The following is a 19,052-nucleotide window of genomic DNA, read 5'->3' as shown; positions in this document are numbered from 1 at the left end:
TGGTGGACTGCTCACTGTATACCAAGCCCTTGAAGGTCATCTCACTTAGTATTATACTTTACTTATGAAGTAGGCACCGTGATTCCCATATTACTACTAAGAAAACAGATTCAGAGAGGCTAAGTAACAAGCCTGAGGACACATAGCTTGTAAGCATCCTAGCAAGGACTGGAATCCAGGTCTACCTGGGAGAAGGCCTGGTGTACATTTAACATCAGGCTGCCCTGCCCTGGAGGAGCGTCTGGTGTGCTTGCCAGGAGGAAGAGATGAGGTCCGTATCAGGCTCAGACATGGGACAGAGCTTGGCAGCATCCAGGCCACAGAACAAGGTTCTACCAGAAGGTTTCCATCCACGTGGATTGTTTCTGCTGCCCAGCCCTATCCCCAACTGCCCAACTTCCACCTCTTTGAAAGCACTTTTCCAGCACCTTCCTTTCCACCATCCACATTCCAGTGTTTAGCAAGGGTGGATCTTAGAGGATCCCATTCCCAAAAGGGATCTGTTGGCTATGCCACTCTGCCTATTGAGAATTTAGGTTAGTTAGCCAGCATCCACCCTGGACACCCGTTTCTGGTGGTATCGATGTCTTCAAAGGTTCCTGTTATTGGCAAGAACTCCATGATGGAATCACTGACTACCTCCATGTTTTTCCTGTGACTCAAAGGCCAGCCACCAACTCTAACAATGCCTGCATTTCCTGTGAACCTAGATGCCTTTCCTACTCAAGCAATAAAATGGCCTCATCAACACAATTCACCCTGCAGACCCAGGGAACTCTTAATAAACCAGTCTCAGTGTGGGCACGTATGAAGAGAGCAGGAAAAAAATCCCTAGATGGCAAAGTAGCAAAGATCAAAAATAGCACCGATGTGAATTCTCCCTTCAGCACCATGACAGTAATAATTTAAAAAGTAGATTTGCACTTTTAAAATGATTTTTATAAGGAAGCAAAAAAAATCAGTATGTGTCTTATTGGCTAGACACTCAAAAACACAAATCCTGAAACTCTTTCTCCCCTAGGGCTTCACTTTTTCAAAGGAAACCTTGAAGACATTTTAACATTTCAAGGATGGCTCCCATGGCCTGGGTGGCTCTTTGCTCCAGCTTTTCTGAAGATCTAAGAGACAGAAGGTTCGGAGCCTGTAGAAAGGAGCTCATCATAACACAATCCGTTTCTTGGCCATTAGAAGGAAGAAAGGAGTTAGCCCAGTAAGTTAGTGTTCTCAGACTTGAGCGTGCGTAGAATTACCCAGGCTCCTCTTTGTTCCCTGTGAGTGGGCAAGGCCTGGGAATCTGCCTTCCTGTAGCCTAAGATTGGGATGATGATGAACATTGGAACCCAGGGACCACACCTTGAGAACCACTGACTTAGAACAGTGCCCGGCATGTAAGTACATTAACACTTTACCATTTTCGCCCTTTTAATAAATCTTGAAAAGCCTTCAGAAAAGTTTCTTGCCAGACATTAGTGGTTTGCACCTGTTATCCTAGCTACTCGGAGCCTGAGCTCTAAGGATGGAAGTTCAAAGACAGGAAGAGCAAGAAAGCCCATGAGACTCTGATCTTCAATTAACCAGCAAAAAGCCAGAAGTGAAGATGAATTTAAAAAGCTAAGGGAGAGTGCCCAGGTCCTGAATTCAAGTACCAGTGTTGATATGTGAGCACGCATACACGTGCACGCATGCGTGCGTGCGCGTGCACACACACACACACACACACAGAGTTTTGCCTTCCATATTGAACAAAAATTTCCAACACAGCTGGGTGCGGGTGGCTTGTGCTTGTCATCCTAGCTACTCAGGAGGCTGAGATCTGAGGATTGCAGTTCAAAGCCATCCCAGGCAGGAAAGTCTGTGAGACTCTTATGTCCAATTGACCACCAGAAAACTGGAAGCGGTGCTGTGGTTCAAGTGGTAGAGCACTTGCCTAGAGAGGAAGAGCTCAGGGATAGCATCCAGGCCCAGAGTTCAAGCCTCACGACTGGCCCCCAACACACATACACACACACACACACACAATTTCCAACACAGCCTTGACATTCCCTGTCTATTGATTGATCAAACACTTCTGCTTATTTTAACACCACATCCCCAGCATCTACTACTATGCCTCCTCTCTCTGCTCTAAACATAGCTCTTGACACACTGTGCCTGTCTACAAGAAATCACCCAATAGCATACATAATTGTCTCTGAAACTATATTCTCATGAGAAACAATACAATTACATAATGCAGGAGGAATTCTGGTCCCATACAGTTAAAAAGGGTTGTGAGTTTCCTAGGCAGACCCCCACTCCTCAGAGCTCATCTTCAGTGATAAATCTTCAGCATTGTACACCTATAGATTCCTTCCTTTCACAATTGACTGTGCATCAACCTGAGTCCAATGGGGCTAAGGAATGGCTCTTTCAGCAGGCCTGTTGATTTTCATCGGTATCTCAAATATATGAAGGCCAGTGGTTACTCAAGATCCATTTTTCACTCTAGTTCCATAAAGTAGTGGGGCGGGGGGGAGAAATTCACCAAAGTATACACATAATTTCACAGTAACTACCGAGGAGACTAAGCCCAGAAAAGCTGCTAAAAGACAAGCACCAGCTGGTGGACAGCCATCCAGGGAGCAGCCACAACCATGGGGGGGGTACTCCCTGCACCCCTAGTTAGCTCCTCCCACTCTCTCCTATCAGTGTGGTCACTCTGTTCTTCACAGACTTCACTATGCCTCTCCCCCCCCACCCCAAGAACTGGTCAAACCCACAATGCAACTCTAGTGACATAACCCCTAATCCCCAGCCCTTGTCCTCTGAGAGAACCCTGCTATGAATGTTCGGAGTTTGAATAATACCGGCCCCAAGGTCACCTTCAAAGCGGGGCACTTTTGGAATTTCTTCACTCCTTGCTGTCTACTTCTTTAGTTCTCTCTCCTGGTTTGCAGTCGTACCTAGTTAAAGATCAGCCATCCCAGGCTGAGCAAGCAAGAGCTGAAACTTCTCTCCCCTATTCAGTTCGGGGCTGTAAATCAAAGCTGTTTTCACGAATGCCTTCTCTCCACCCCATTTGTCCTTTATCATGCCTATCTTGTTCCTACAATGTGTATTTATTCCTTCTGGGCTTATTTATCAGTCCCCTGGTGTAGATTCACCTATCCACCTGCACTTGTCTTCAGTGATAAACTTCAAGGGTACCAGGGTATTTCGCAAAGCTCTCTTTTTCTGCCATCTGCCACATGCCAAAAGCCCTTCATGGTCCTGCCATGATAAATCCACTTTGTGGACTCTGGAGAAGATGAGGAGCGAATGGATGCACTACGCACACACACACATATGCATGCACACGTGTGTATTCACACATATACACAAATATATGAACACATGTACACATGTATACACATATACACCTATGCACAGGTACACATATCGGCAACTGGGAAAATACACATATGCACATATATACATATACGCATGTGTATATATACATACACACATATCTATAAACACTACCGACTACTATAGCTGTTTCTCTTCTCCCTCAGACTGACTCAGTCATTGATTCTAGCTCAACTTTCTGTATCAAGCAAAACTCTGGCTCTGAAAAAATAAAAACAAAAACAAAAAAAGACTGGACCTTTCTTGTTTTGTTTTTGTTGGTCATGGGGCTTGAACTCCAGGCCTGGGCATTGTCCTTCAGCACTTCAGCTCAAGGCTAGCACTCTACCACTTGAGCTACAGTGCCACTTCTGGTTTGCTGGTAGTTTATTGGACATAAAAAAGTCTCACAGATTTTCCTGCCCAGGCTAGCTTTGAACCATGATCCTCAGATCTCAGCCTCCTGAGTAGCTATTGGCACCTGGCCAAGACTGAACTTTCTAGGCTGGGGAAAGCCTTTAATATAGGCTGCAGATGCTGAATTGGCCAAGCGTTCAGTAACTCCTCCATCTGCAACCCCCCATCCCCTGAGCCACCAAGATGCCTACCTAGGCTATTAAAAAATGGCAAACATTTCATATCCTCAGTTTCAAACGTTATATGGAACCAATTATACCCTAGAGCTGCCACTAGGATATAGAGTTTCCAATTTTCCTTCCAGGCACAATTCAAAACAGACAGAGAGAGGAGAAGAAGAAAAAGTTCAGTAGTGGAAATGTCAGAGGTTTTTCCGGCCAGTGTCTCTGGGAAATCTCCCTAGGCTTCTGTGGATCAAACAGCCTGTTTTCCGTGTGTGCAGACAGGAGATAAGCACGTGTCCCACCTGCTTCCCCCGCCTAACCTGGGGTCATTCTGATTATTCCTCACTGAAGATACTCTTTCTGCAGGGCTTTCTTTCAAAGCTGTAATAAAAAGAAAACACTCCCTTGCGCGAGCAGAGCCACAAAGACAGCTCTGCTCTGATTGGGAAGGGGGGATCCTGGGAAGGGACGGACCTCACAGCCGCATACAGGTGCCTGGTGGTAGCCACTGCTCACCCTTTCAAAGCTCATTCTCCCCTGTCCCAAGCCACCTCAGCCACAGTTGTGGGGACCCCCCTGCCCAGTTTTCAGTTCTGCTGCTCATGCACCCACTCCTTCCTCCTACCTTCTTTTCTGGAGCCTGATTTGGATTTAAAACAAAAAACCTATACCTAGTAGCTGGATGTGAAGCTAAGCCTGCCCCTATGAGCTAGGTCTCCCTCCACTCAGGGCGATTTGGTCTACGTAGGAAAGTGCCCCCACATTGAACTTGCTTGACAAGTCTCTCTTGAGCCACTTGCACAGTCAGAGCCATAGCCCAGCCCACCTACTCTATTATTCTTCTTTTCATGCTGTGTTTCTTAAATCAATGCCACCATGTTTAAAAAAGAGAATAGTGGGGACTTCATATAACACTGAAGAATCAATTCAATACAAGCAAAGTAACACTACAAAATCCTAACTAAAGCCAGGAGCCAGTGGCTCACACCTATAATCCTAACTACTGAGGAGGCTGAGGGCTGACAATCACAGTTCAAAGACAACCCAGGCAGAAAAGTCTGTGAGACTCTTATCTCCAACTAATCATCAAAAAGCCAGAAGTGGAGTTATGACTCAAGTGGCAGAGTGCCAGCCTTGAGTGAAGAACCTAAAGGAGAGCATCCAGGCCCTGAGTTCAAGTCCCAGGACTGGCACACACACACATACACACACACAGAGCCTTAACTAGGCCATGTACTTTAGTTGAACTTACTAAGTTCAGCCTGATTCTTCTTCTTTGAACAAGAGTGTTAAGTCCTGGAAAAGAGGAGACACGATGGCACACTGCCCAAGACCTTCTCTGGCATAACCATAAGGACTTAAAACATAGTTTAAAAAGGTAAAGTCTGGTAGGGCGCTGGTGGCTCACACCTGTAATCCTAGCTACTCAGGAGGCTGAGATCTGAGCATCAAGATTCAAAGCCATCCCAGGCAAGAAAGTCCATGATACTCTTTTTTTTTTTTTTTTTTTTCATCAGTCATGGAGCTTGACCTCTGGGCCTGGGCACTGGTCCCTAAGTTCTTCAGCTCAAGGCTAGCACTCTACCACTTGAGCACCACTTTTGGTTTTCTGGCGGTTTATTGGAGATAAGAACCTCTTGGGCTTTCCTTCCCAGGCTGGCTTTGAACCATGATCCTCAGATCTTAGTATCCTTAGTGGCTAGGATTACAGGCGTGAGCCACCGGCTCCCGGCTCTCCATGAGAGGTCTCCAACCAGAAAACCTGAAGTGGTACTGTGGCTCAAGGCAAGAGAAAACTAGCCTTGAGCAAAAAGAGCTCAGGGACAGTGACCAGGTCCTGAGTTCAGGCCCCACAACTTACCAAAAAAAGAAAGAAAGAAAGAAAAGTCTCCATGACCCCTAATGCTATTTAATGCCTTGTGTGGGTCACCTAAAATCAATCCAAGTTTCAGTGGTAAACAATTTTTCCTGCACTCCCAAGACTGTTAACTGAACATCTACTTGGTATTCTTCACAGACTAGGAAATCAACTAGTTCAAAGCAACAGCAAGAACAGAACATGTGCCTATATGATTCTAAAATCAATATTTTACAAAACTGTCTAGAAGAGCCTTCTTTCCAATCTAGAACCTTAAATACAGAAAACCCCAGATTCCCCACACTATACCCTCATAAAAAGAGTCATAATCACCAAACAGCTTCTCTGATTTCCCCTCTGATAAGAGGCCAGATGTGGTTATTAGTTTTTAAGTTCTCTGGCATGCTTTGTACACAGTATGAACAGCCCCTGAAAACCTCAAGGGCCTCCCATAGAAATGGGTCCCCACCCAAACACACCCTTCCTACTGTCCTAGCCCCCAACAGACAGCTGACATTTTAAAACCTGATTGAAACCACACCAAACCCAGTGTCTTTCAAATGTCATCAAGAAAGGCAGCCCGGGGGGGGGGGGGTCTCAAGGCCTGATTGAAAAAGTGTTTCTCTGTAGCTGGGTTTAAAAATCAATCAACCAAGAAGGCAGAGGAGGAGAGAAGGCCAAGCCCAAGGCTGACCTTTGAGTCAGCCTGATCTTTATTTGTGACTAATTATCTCTCTCTTAGTCTTCAGGTTTCTTCTCCCTGAATAAGAGCTTTCTTCCAAGAAGCTAAGACATCTGACCCCACTGAATCCCAGGGTCCCAGCTTGAGGGCAGCTTTTCAATTTTTATTTTCTTTTATTTCCGTGTGTGTGTGTGTGTGTGTGTGTGTGTGTGTGTGTGTGTGTGTGTGTGTAACTGACAGTTACCATTCTTCTAAAGTATTCATAAAGGTTTACGCTTCCTGAAACTTGGGAGGAAAATTTGGAAAAAAATAATAATACAAGAGTATTTATGTTTTTAAAACCAAAAAAATCTCTTTAAACTGTCTTAAAAGTATGCTCTACTTGGCCATAAAATAATATAACTGCTGAATTGAATCCCCTTTGTACAACTACTTAATGATAATACAAAATAAATAAAAAAAAATAGTACAACCTAACTGAAACCAAGATCATGTATTTTTATGTGACTTCCCCATTAAGGGGGCTGGGTGACATTTTTGAATAACACATAGGAACCCACCTAAATTTAATAAACCCTATTACTTTTTCTTAGCTTAGCCCCTGCTAGTCCCTTGCACTAACGACCTATACACAGTTAGGTCCTATCATCCCCATCATAGAGAATCAGACGCTGAATCCAGATTCCTTGTCTTGAAGGCCCATAACCTTGATCACAAACCACCCTCCACTGTCTTGCACACTAGTGCTGAGTTCTTCACCTGGCTTATCTCATGTAAACCATACCTTCTAACCTTATAAAGGTAAACAGCATTTTTATTCTAAAGTTACAGATGAGGAAACTGAAGCAGCTTTCATACTCAACAGACTAATAAAAAGCATGGTCCTGTCTTTGTTGAAGTGCCAGTCAGTTACTCACTGTCCTCCAACACCTGCCCACGCACCTTTGTTAGAGTCAGGAAAGTCAGGATTAGTAACTCCTACACATGGACCAGGAACCTTGAACTCAGTGGTCCTGTAACCATAGCTACAGGCTAGAGGGAAGATCCAATCCTTCAACAGAACAGACTAGGAAGCTCTGTAAGAACGAATAACTTGGTTCCAGAGTATGTAAAAGTAGCCCAATCATATACCATACACAAGGCTGGGAGGAAACGCACTCATGGCAACAAGCATGATCTGGGTGGCCAGGGGAGATCCCCAGTCTTTTCAAGAAATCCACATGGCCAAAACTAGTTCCACAGTAATACCAAGAGAGCTGTTTTTGCCATTCCTAGCCTGTGCAGTGACACTGTCCCAAAATATATAATGTAGGATGGTGTCACAGACAGAACATAAAGCAGACAGGCTGGCCAGCTACCCCAGGAAGCAGCCAGAGAGATTTGCACACACATAAGACAGTTCTAGTCTTGTTATCATCCTTTATTCTCACAGCTATTTTTTTTCATAAAAGTACTAGCTTTATTACCATTAATAGGTTTAACATTTAAGTGAATTTTGAAGCTTCAACTTCTTAACTTTCCTTTTGGAATTTCAGCTCCTCTTGAATCACTGCATTTTATTATTTTTTTTGGGGGGGGGGTCCAGTCATGGGGCCTGAACGCAGGGCCTGGGCGCTGTCCCTCAGCTCTTCAGCTCAAGGCTAGCGCTCTACCACTTGAGCCACAGCACCACTTCCAGCTTTTTTCTTTTTGCTTATGTGGTGCTTATGAGGGCCTCATGCATGCAAGGCAAGCATTCTACCACTGAGCCATCTTCCCAGCCCCGAATCACTGCATTTTAGTTTTTACAAGTCATCTTAGGACAAATCAGTGACTGAGGTTTAGCAAGGGACAGTTCCTGAACATAAAGAACAATTACATGCTCCATTTTCCTAGAAATACCAATTGGCTAGAATAACAAACATTGCCATAAAAACAAACATTTTAAGCCATAGATCACTGCATTTATATGCATAAAAAGCCATCAACAAACATGTATGATGTTCAAAGATGGTAGCTATGGTTCTAAAACCTGAAAACTTAAGTGAGGAATTTATATTTCTTATGAAACACGTATTTATACGCAATGGTGACCAGAGCTTAGGTTGACATCAGGATCGGTTCATCTGTCCAGATGCATTAGTAGCCCGTTACCAAGTCCTTTGTGCTTAGAATACACGCAAAACATCAGTAGCCCTACCACCAATTGCTACGACTTCATTTCTTTTTCTTTCTCTTTTTTTTTTTGTCAGTCATGGGGCTTGAACTCTAGGCTTGGGCACTGTCCCTGAGCTCTTCAGCAAAAGAGCTAGCACTCTACCACTTGAGCCACAGCACCACTTCTGGTTTTCTGGTGGTTTATTGGAGATAAGAGTCTTACGGACGGGGCTGGGAAGGTGGCTCAGTGGTACAGCGCTTGCCTTGCATGCCTGAGGCCCTGGGTTCGATTCCTCAGCACCACATAAGCAAAAAGAAAAAGCCAGAAGTGACACTGTGGCTCAAGTGGTAGAGCGTTAGCCTTGAGCTGAAGAACTGAGGGACAGCGCCCAGGCCCAGAGTTCAGGCCCCATGACTGGACTCCGCCCCCAAAATATAAAAATAATAATTAAAAAAAAAGAGTCTGACGGACTTTCCTGCACAGGCTGGCTTTGAACTGCTATCCTCAGATCTCAGCCTCCTGAGTAGCTAGGATTACAGGAGTGAGTCATCAGTGCCTGGTGCAACTTCATTTCTAATAAGGTGAAAAGAGATATAACTCAGAGAAGCAATAATATTTAAGAATATAAAGGGGTCTTGAAACCAAAAGCCATGACAGTTGCCTCTCTAACCCCAGGGGCCACATTCTTCTAGGGACCCTTGCAGCCTACTCAGCACTACAGCAAGTGTTAGAGGAACATCCAGGTGTCCACATCTCCAGCCCCTTGGGTACCTGTGCCCCAACCTCCACATGATAACAATGGATGCTTAGACCCACACAGCTTACCTGGAAATAGTCTGAGATGAATGATCCTAGTTCACTCTTCAGCAGTCGCCTAGGGAGAGAGAAATATGTCAGGCAGCCCTTGGTGGCCAGGGGTTGTGGTGACAAGTTCCCCATGGGTGCTGACAGGCGCTCACCAGCAGCATGGGGAGGCCAGACCTAAAGAGGGTGTGCACCCTCCTACATCCTGCTAACACCCCTGCCCAGTGTCATCTCAGGGATGGAGATCCTAGAGAAAGAGCTGTTCCTCATTTTGTGCTTAGAAGGCAAATGCTGGAACTCCTAGTGCTAACAGAATTGACCAAGACTGGCTTTGTGTGAAGAAGAAAAAGGAGAAGAAAGAGAAGAGGAAGGAAGAAGAAGGAGGCAATAAAAACCAAAAAATGCAAAGTATGGCATTTTTATTGGAAATTTTGTGTTTAAACACACTGTGTTCCACCGGGCAAAAGGATAATAATGACGGCAAAGATAGCTTACCAAAGTAATTTTTTTAATGCAAAGGATAGAAATTTATTTTGAAGTTCTTCCCATTTGCAAAGCATCTTATACATTAAAAAGCAATTTTCACACATTATTCAACCAAGGATTTAAAGTAAGTCAGGAGGGGAATGAGATGGGGAAGGGTCTAAGGGTAAAATTATTATTCATCCTGTACAGATCAAGAAATTAAGGCTCAGAGAAGTTTTACAACTAAGTAATGACAGAGTCATGACTCAAACCCAGATTTTAAGCAAACTGAACATTTTATTCCATACCTTTGTCCCTTCTCTAAATCACACAGACACTCAGACCTGAAACTCCACTTGACCACTCACTGTGAACAGGCAGACGTAGTCTTCAAAGGGGACTACCCGAGAGTAGAGAGTCTATGTGTCCAATGACAGACATCGACTTAGCAAATCTCTACATGCTACACATCTCCCTATCAGTGGGAGAACAAGGGAGAAGATTAACAATATTTCTGCTTTCAGAGTTCTGTTCTTGAAGGGACCAGCTTGACACAAGGCAATTTCTTGTTTGTGTTTATTGGTCCCGGAGCTTGTTTGTTGGGCTTGCTTGCCCACTTGATCCATGCCTCCAGCCCTGTTTTTTGCTGGTTAGTTTGGTGATAGAATCTCATGAACTTTTATGACTGGCTTCAAACCGCAATCCTCCTGATCTTAGCCTTCTGAGTAGCTAAGATTATAGGCATGAGCCTCTGATGCCTGGCTCAAGATAATTTCAAAGAGTTTTAAGTGCTAAGAAAAATTAAAATGAAAAATAAATAAGAGTTTGGCACCAGATTTCTTCTCCCTATGACAAATAATGGGGTCATTACTGCCGCTGTTTAATTTGACTCAGACCAGTAGAGGAAGCTAAAAACAAGAATAACTGGCTCCTGAGAACCAGTCAGCTCCCCAGGGAGTGAACTCTCGATGGCTTCTCATGATCTCATTCGCTCCTCCCACTGGCTGCGGCTATTAAGGAGAATACTCAAACTTTTCACAGCCTTCATTGGATTACCTCCCCCAAACATGCCCACAATCCCACTGAAGGCTAGGGAGCCAGTACTGATGAGAAAGCTACTCTGTATGGAATACAGATCAAGAATGCTGAGCCAGAAGACAGAAACATTCGCATTCTAACTTCCAGAAAGAGCCCTAGAAAGCTGAAGGTGTGAATCAATAAAATACCTCCCTTTTCCTACAACTTAAAATACATCCAGTGGTCTATGCTTTGTTTTGAGATTCCTTTTAATGAAAACCTACCAGAATTCTCCTCGACAAGGGCAGGCAGGTCTCCATCAAAAGTCAATGGGCTAAGTCTGGCATTGGGGGAGGGGGGGTCACATTTGTAATTCTAGATACTCATGAGGCTGAAAAGATCACGGGCCAGGCTAGCTCAGGCAAGAAGTTCACAGAGGCCCCATCTCACCCAAATGCTGGACAGAGCCATGAGCAAACAACCACTACCATATCTACAGAAGAAGCATAAATGGCGGGATTATGGTCTAAACTAGAATGGGAAAGAACAAGACGTTGTCTCAAAAATAATCCGCGTGAATAAAGATTTGGAGGCATGGCTCAAACAAGAGACTTTCTAGAAAGTATAAAGCTCTGAGTTCAAACCCTATTACCACCAAAAAGAAAGGTTATTGGACTGAGTGTGGGTCATTCATTGACTCAAAGTTCTGGCTTTGGGTCAACAAATTCAAGGTCAGAGACAGAAGCATCTTCAGAACAGAAAACAAGCCCGGTGGACAGACGCAAATGGATGGAGGCTGCCTCTGGCCATGGGAGAAACACAGTTCTCCTAACGCCTACCTCCTCTGTGGCCACTGGGAAATCTCCAGAGCACAAATGAAGAAGCTGAGCTTGTGAGAGAAATTTAAGAGGCCTGGTAAGGGCTCCTTAGGGCAGAACTTCCTGAGGATATCCTGGGGACGCGCAATGCTGGGCAGCTAACCATAGTTCTGAGATCAAATAACATGCTGTGGTATGGGTGCTCTGAGGAACCCAGGCTGAGAAACCCCATGTTCATGAAGATGCTGCAGGAGAATAGGAAAGAGAAAGAAGATCAATGGGAAGGCGAGCCCATCAAGATTAAAAAGGAGAGCCATTTCCTAGAGAGACAAGGAAGTGGGATCTAAACCTCTGCAATCATCATGAGTTGAGGCTGGATATGGCGATCACCCTGGGATACCTGTAGTGGTACCCAGGGAGTGTTATGATGCTGCCCAGCAGGAGGATCCAAGAAGTTTTCTGCAACTGCTATGAGGACAGAAAACATAACCCACAGTGAGGTAAGTGCAGCCCCCTCACCTCGCAGGCAAGGGCTACAGTAAGCCACGCATGGTGACAGGAAGGCAAAGCATTTGGCAGAATCAGGTGCTAAAGGATCAAAAGCTAAGAGCAGACTTGAAGCCACTACTGTCACAAAGACTTAGCAAAAGGACTCTGAGGCTAGAAACAAGCAGATCAGAGTGACAAGATGGTGACAGATAAAAATGAGTAGGGTGGTGGCTCATGCTGGTAATCCAGCCTTTACTCAGGAGGCTGAGTTCAAAGCCAGCCTGGGCAGGAACATCCTCAAGACTCTTATCTCCAATTAACTACTAGAAAACCAGAAGTGGTGCTGTAGCTCAAAGTGGTAGAGCACTAGCTTTGAGCAAAAGAGATCAGGGACAACACCCAGGCCGAGTTCAAGCCTCATGACTGACAAAACAAAAATAAAAACTGAAACAGAATGAATAGTTCTTAGTGAGGAGAACTAGACACAGAAGTCAGAACCTGCTTTAGTTGCTTTTAGTGTGATGGATTATGACCAGATATAACAGAACCACTTATTTGTCCTTCCCTCAATTCTGATCTCCACTGGCCCTTTTCTTTCTTTTTTCTTTTTTTTTTGCCCTTTTCTTTTCTGTATAACACAGTTATGGTTTTTGTTTGTTTGTTTAAAATAAGCTTTTTATTGTGAAAATATTGTACAGAGGGGTTACAATCACATGAGCAAGGTAATGAGTACATTTTTTATCAAGCATTGTTGCCTCCTTTGTTTTTAGTCCAGGCTAATCTTGAAATCTCTGTGTAGCCCAGACTGGCACCCAACTTAAGATCATTATGTCTCAGTCTTTTGAATGCTGGGATTATGTCATACACCACCATACCCAGTTAGGCATTGCTATGTAGAGTTATTTGAATAGAAAGACCTATCTGATCACTTAAGTCAAGATTTTATTAGGCTGAGGCTGTCTCAAATGGTGTAGAGCATCTGCCAAGTACTGAGCTCAAACCTAATCCTGCTGAGAGAGAGAGTGGGGGGGAGGGAGAGAGGGAGAAAGAAGAAGGAGGAGGAAGAGGAGGAGGAAGGAAGGGAAGGAGGAGGAGGAAGAAGGAGGAGGAAGGAAGAGGAGGAGGAGAAAGAGGAAGAGGAGGAGGAGAAGGAAGAGGAAGAGGAGGAGGATTCTGTTGCCCTGAATGGGAAAACCTTGTCTTGTTTCTATCTGAGCATGTTATGAGATAGGGTCACTGCATATGAATAACAGTTTTTCACTGAAAAGGAGGGATCAAAGAAAACAAAAGGGGAGAGGAGGAAAGGAACATAGGGAGGAAAGAGGAAGGGTAGAAGGGGAGGGTGGGGAGAAGGGAAGGGAGGGGAGGGGAGGGGAGAGGAGAGATACCCAATAAGCAACGGCTATTACAATACTCAACTTGAAGAGCAAAGGATAGGAGCTAGGCCTCTGGGATATAGGAAAAGGAAATCTTCCACTTTCTTATAGACTTCAATATTTTTAAACCATGTGAATAAAGTCCTATTCAAAACCCTTAAAGATTCTAACAGGAGTCCCTGCTAAGGTTACTATGGAGTGGTCCAAAGGCTGAGAAAAAAAAAGGGAGTCCCCAGCCCAGGCACAGAGTCAGGAGTGGCTGGAGCAGGGGAGGGAGAGAATCCTGAAAGTCACAGGAACCTGCCCCTCAGGACCTACCTCGGGTACTGACCTGAGAACTTGTGCTCCTAGGTCATACAGAGCTAGAGGAGCTGAGGAAAGAAGAACAAAGGCAAGGGGCCAGAGCAGCACTGGCCAGGCTGGCCTGTGGGCAGACCGCAGCTGAGCCAGAGGCAAAATTCACTTCTACGTGCTGTGTCTCCTCTGCTTGCACTTGGCCTCCAGGGGAAGGATACTTCTGAAAAACCTCTACCCTTGTCTCAGCTCCTGAGACAAAAGGAGGCTTTCTACTTCTCTCTCTTAATAATGCCATCTCAGAAGGTTTCCCCACCTAAGAGACACACTTCCTAACTGATGGGATGAGTATTATCAAAGTACAGTGCATGTGCTGGAGGTGTGGTTCAGCAGTAGAGTGCCTGCGTAGCATGCACAAGGCTCTGAGTTCAAGCCTTTGAACTGACACCAACAATAAAAAAGTATATGCATGTATAGAAATATCACAATGAAACACCTTTGAACAATTAGTATACACTAATTTTAAATCTGAAAAAAGAAATGAAGAAAAAGGAGACAGTTCCCCCTTATCTAAAAAAAAGCAACAGAGAGAGAGAGAAAGAGCGCAATTAATAGAGAACAAGATCTCAATAATCCTTTGAATCATAACAAGTTACTATCAAACTATTTTGTATCTGCCATGGTGCTAGCTGTAAGAAGAAATAAATCAACAGCTCCATGATTTTCTCCTGCTTGAGATGCTTTCTCATGAAGTGCCTAAGTGCAGCTTATCAAAAATCAAGATAAAAAATTTAAAAAGAAAAGAGAAGAAACATCAAGTCAGGTATGCTATCACATGCCTACAATGCGAGCGATTCAAGGGGCAGAGACAAGGTGGCAAAAACATTAGAGACTTTCTCTCTAAAACAAGCTGTGTGTGGTGGTGCACACTTGCAATCCAGGCTATTGTGAAGGCCAGTGTAGGATTGTGGTTTGAAGTTAGTATGGACAAAGTTAGCATCAGACCCTATCCTATGTGGGACTAGGAGCTTAGATCATGTGTTAGAGTATTGACCTAAGCAAGTGCAAGGTCCTGAGTTTCAATCCTCACGCAAGCATTTGTGTGTACATCGAGAACAAACCACAGCCTTTGGCTTTCTTCCTCCTGCTTTTTTTTTTCTTGCTCTTTGTTCTTTACAAATTAAATTAGTGAGCCAGGTTGCAGTGTGTTTGCATGTGGGAGTGGAGGAGAGGGGATTGTTCTGCTCTGATTTCAGCCTGAGTATCTCTGCTGCCCTGACGTGTGTGTGTGTGTGTGTGTGTGTGTGTGTACAAAAAAAAGAAGGTGAAAGTCCTGATTCCCAGTACCTGCTGCCCAAGTTCCTTTAAGGCTTAGGGGCCCAAAAGGCCCAGTTGTTTCTAGGGTTTCTTCTCTGTCAACAGAAAGGCAAATTACTTGCTGGATAAGCAAACTAAAATATAAAATAACATAAGACAAAAGAAAACAAAACCGAACAATAAAGAATTAAAAAAAAATCTATTCCCCAGACAGAGCCTGGCTTTTTTCCAGTTCAAGTATACTAAGCCCTGGCTAGGTGCCAGGCACCACTGTCAGCGTGTTGCTTCTGCATTTTAGCCTAAACCATTAGGACAAGGGAGCAGTCTCAGCTCTGCTTTTTTTTTTTCTTTAAATAGGTATGTTGCAGTCTTGGGGCTTGAACTCAGGGCCTGGATACTATATCTTTGTGTTTCTTTTGCCCAAAGCGACTACTTGAGCTACACCTCCACTTCTGGCTTTTTTGGATAGTTTATTGGAGATAAAAAGGCTCACGGAACTTTCTGCCCAGGCTGGCTTCAATCCTCAGTTCTCAGCTTCCTGAGTAGCTAGGATTACAGGTGGGAGCCATCAGCAGCGCCCGGCTCACCTCATTTTTTTAGTACTTACCAAGACACTGACCCCAGGAATGGACAGGATCTGGTTGAGTGCAGGTGGCCTTGAGGTCGCTGCTGGGGCGTGGGTCCCAACAGCCACTTCCTAGCTATTGTTAGCAACAGTCCGCACAGATGTGAGGAGACTAAAGACACCTGCTTCGAAGGATGGCTGAAAGGGTAATCATCACAAAGTTCCCAGAACAACATCTGGCTTAGGGCAGGCTAGGCCACTAAGGTTCTACCTAAGTCTGCTGGACTTGAAACACCACCTCTGCGGACTCCATCCTTCAGTTCCTCCTCCTTACCAGGACCCCAGCCTAGCACTGCCTAAGCCTTGGATTAAAGATCCAGGGGAGATGCCTGAAGGGCCTAGATGTCAGGGCCAGACCACCCCCAAGTCAAAGGCCTGGAAGGTGAAAGGTGGAGAGAGCTGGAAGAAAGGGCTGCTGGGATTAGAGGTGGGGGGGAGGGCAATTCCCACAGGAGTTGTTTCACATTCCAGACACCATTTCAATGCCCAGCTTCATTTGGAAACAGAACGCTGCTGCTAATACCCCATCTACCCCAGATGGAGCCACGGGAACTAGAAGGAGAAAGAAGCAGGGAGTACAGAGCAATAGGAAGGGAAGGAGACCCAGACACACAGGGAAGTGACATGGAGTTCAGTCAGAAGCCAAGTGATAATAGGAAGAAAAGGAGCAGCATTCACTGGTCTGTGCTGTCTCATCCCCTTTCCCTCCCAGACTTTGGTGTTCCTCCAGCTGTCCGGGCTTCCTGGTACACACAGACCAGAGATCTCACTTCTGATTGTCACTCCTGGGCACAGGGAAGATAGCCAGGCACCCCAAAGCTGGGTTCCAGCTGAGAAAGAGGAACAGGGACAGGAGGCAGTACCAACAAGGGCAGAGGGACTTGACGTAATCACCCTCTGGGCAGGTATTCTCCCTCCTTTGCAAATGAGAGATGCTTAGAACAACGCCATTAGCCAGCAGCACCCCAGTCTCCACACACCAAGCCAGGAAGGGAGAGGGCTGAGGAAAATCCTCGTAAACCCAACAGCCAGGCTTCAGTTCCCAATACCTATGCCAGACTACTGCCACATCTGGTTTTCAGAGAGACTAGAAATCTAGAATTCTAGTGGAAATGGCCAGGTTTCTGAGCAGTATTTAAGCCCAACACGACATGGGCCAGCTGCATAGATTTCCAGCCACCACTGCCCTCTAAATATCTTCCTGTGTCCCAAGGCAAGTCTGTTTCTCAACCACAGGCACAAAGTACCACGAAGACAAGATCAGTCAGAGCCAGCCAAGACCACAGATGTCACTTTAGTCCTTCCCTAACTTGGGGAAAAGAATGTTTCCATTTACTTCATGATCTACTGTTGAGCTCACACACAGGGACGTCAAGCTTGCATCTAGAAAATGCCAAGTCCATGCTCAGACACTCCCTAGAGTGATGCATATGAGGAGTTATTTCACTCCCATAGGCCCAGTCTTCCTTATCTGTAAGACAGGAGGTGACCTGGGAATTGCACAAGAGTGGACACACACTCAGCCCTTGCAAGGGCCCTGGCACACACCACAATCAGCAAGCATCTGCTTTAATCAGCTGGTGAACTCTGGCCATAGACCAGCCTATGCACGGGACCCAGCCTCCTCTTCTCATCTTCCCCAATTGGGATCCCGCCACAGTCAACAGACAGACGGAAGGAAAGACAGATTTCCCTCCAAGGCCACTCAGAGATCAAGTATGGCTCTCAGAAGTTCCCCTTTTCCTTGAATAGCTCGAAGCTTTCCTTCACATCACCTCCTTCCTCCCCCAGAACAGAAACAGGATGGTTGGAAGAAGGGAAAATGTACATTTCCTGCCTCGGGAACAACTGCAGATAACTCATCTCTGGCTTCCAGAAACCTCAGTACCCAGCCCTTATATCTGCAGAGAAAAGGCTCTTCTAGGGGGTCACAGGCACAGGATGTGTGGTGGTAAGACAGTTATGCAGACAGCTGCCCTTTCTGCTTTACAGCTACCTGTGATCTCCATATTTCAACTTAAGTATCATTTCCCCCCTAAATCTAATTACGTGCCCCTCCTCTCCACAGAGCCCAGAATTAGAGTGTTTCCCACCAGCCATTTTAAAACATAGACAGTTAAGCTGTGTGCCCATGGCTCACGCTTATAATTCCAGCTACTCAGGAGGCTGAGATCTGACTATCATAGTTCAAAGCCAGCCTGGGTAGAAAAAGCTGTGAGACTTTTATCTCCAATTAACCACCAAAAAAAAAAAAAAGCCAGAAATGGAGCTGTGGCTCAAGTGGTAGAGCACTAGCCTTGAGTGGAAAAGTCAAGCAAGAGCTTGAGACCTTATTGTTTGAGCCCTGAGACCAGAAAAAAAAAAGCTCCCCAAGAGCCAACCACCTTAATGAGTGTTTCACTATATGCCCAGGACCAGTAGAGCACACCACACACACATTCAATACATGAACAATAGCGCCACTGACTGCTCTGCTCTGTCTACATCCCAATTACTCAAAATGCAAAGTCTCCTGAACAACCCACTGCACAGGTGGTGACTAAATTCATACTTTTCTGGCTCTTCCAGACTACCTAAGTCAGTAGAAGGGTTGGCTGCTGCTTGGTGTCAGACACTCCTGATTCTGGAAGGATTTGTGAGACCCGGGTCTTCATGCTGAGCTTGGCCTTACTCCCTACATATAGGCAATCAGGCTGAGCCTGGACAGGGGTGTTAAAACCACTGTCCCACAGAGAATTCAAAGGGGAGGATGTGAATTCAGGGTCAGACCAAGCCAAGGCAGATGGAAATTCAAGAAAGCCACAACTGTCGGTTGTGAGTTAGCCAGAATGTGTCTATTCCAGAAGGTCATTTTCTTGCCTTTAGGGATAGAACGTTGTGCAAGCTCTGCTTCCTTCGGTAGTTTCTTCAGAAAACATTGTGATTTATAGTTTTCTTATCAATAGAATATGAGATTTGACTTTTTGTTTGTTTGTGTCCTGGGGAACTGTCCTGGGCCTGGAGCTGACCCTGAGATTTTTGCTCAAGGTTAACATTCTACTTCAGCTTTTTGTGTGTGTGCTTAATTGCAAATAAGGGTCTCACAAAGTTTCCTGCCCAGGCAGGCTATGAATCAAGATCCTCAGATTTCAGCTTCCTGAGTAGCTAGAGTTATAGGTATGAGCCACCATCATCTAGCTTTGTGCTTTGACTTTTACGTGGGGGAGAAATTGGTGACTCTGTT

At 45.1% G+C, this 19,052-nt stretch overlaps 1 protein-coding gene across 1 annotated transcript in view; it reads right to left on the bottom strand.

The window, feature by feature from the left end:
- Prr5l (proline rich 5 like) overlaps positions 1-19,052 on the bottom strand; it is a 76,577-nt gene that overhangs the window by 27,906 nt on the left and 29,619 nt on the right. The window contains exon 4 of the mRNA XM_013019526.1: positions 9,450-9,498. Within this exon, the coding sequence (XP_012874980.1) occupies positions 9,450-9,498 (49 nt within the window). The remainder of the gene's footprint in view (positions 1-9,449; positions 9,499-19,052) is intronic.

The sequence above is a fragment of the Dipodomys ordii genome, unplaced genomic scaffold (genome assembly GCF_000151885.1).
Source record: "Dipodomys ordii isolate 6190 unplaced genomic scaffold, Dord_2.0 Scaffold46, whole genome shotgun sequence".
Taxonomy (NCBI): Eukaryota; Metazoa; Chordata; class Mammalia; order Rodentia; family Heteromyidae; genus Dipodomys; species Dipodomys ordii.
Note: the sequence above shows the minus strand (reverse complement) of the source record. Positions and strands in the feature narration are given on the sequence as shown.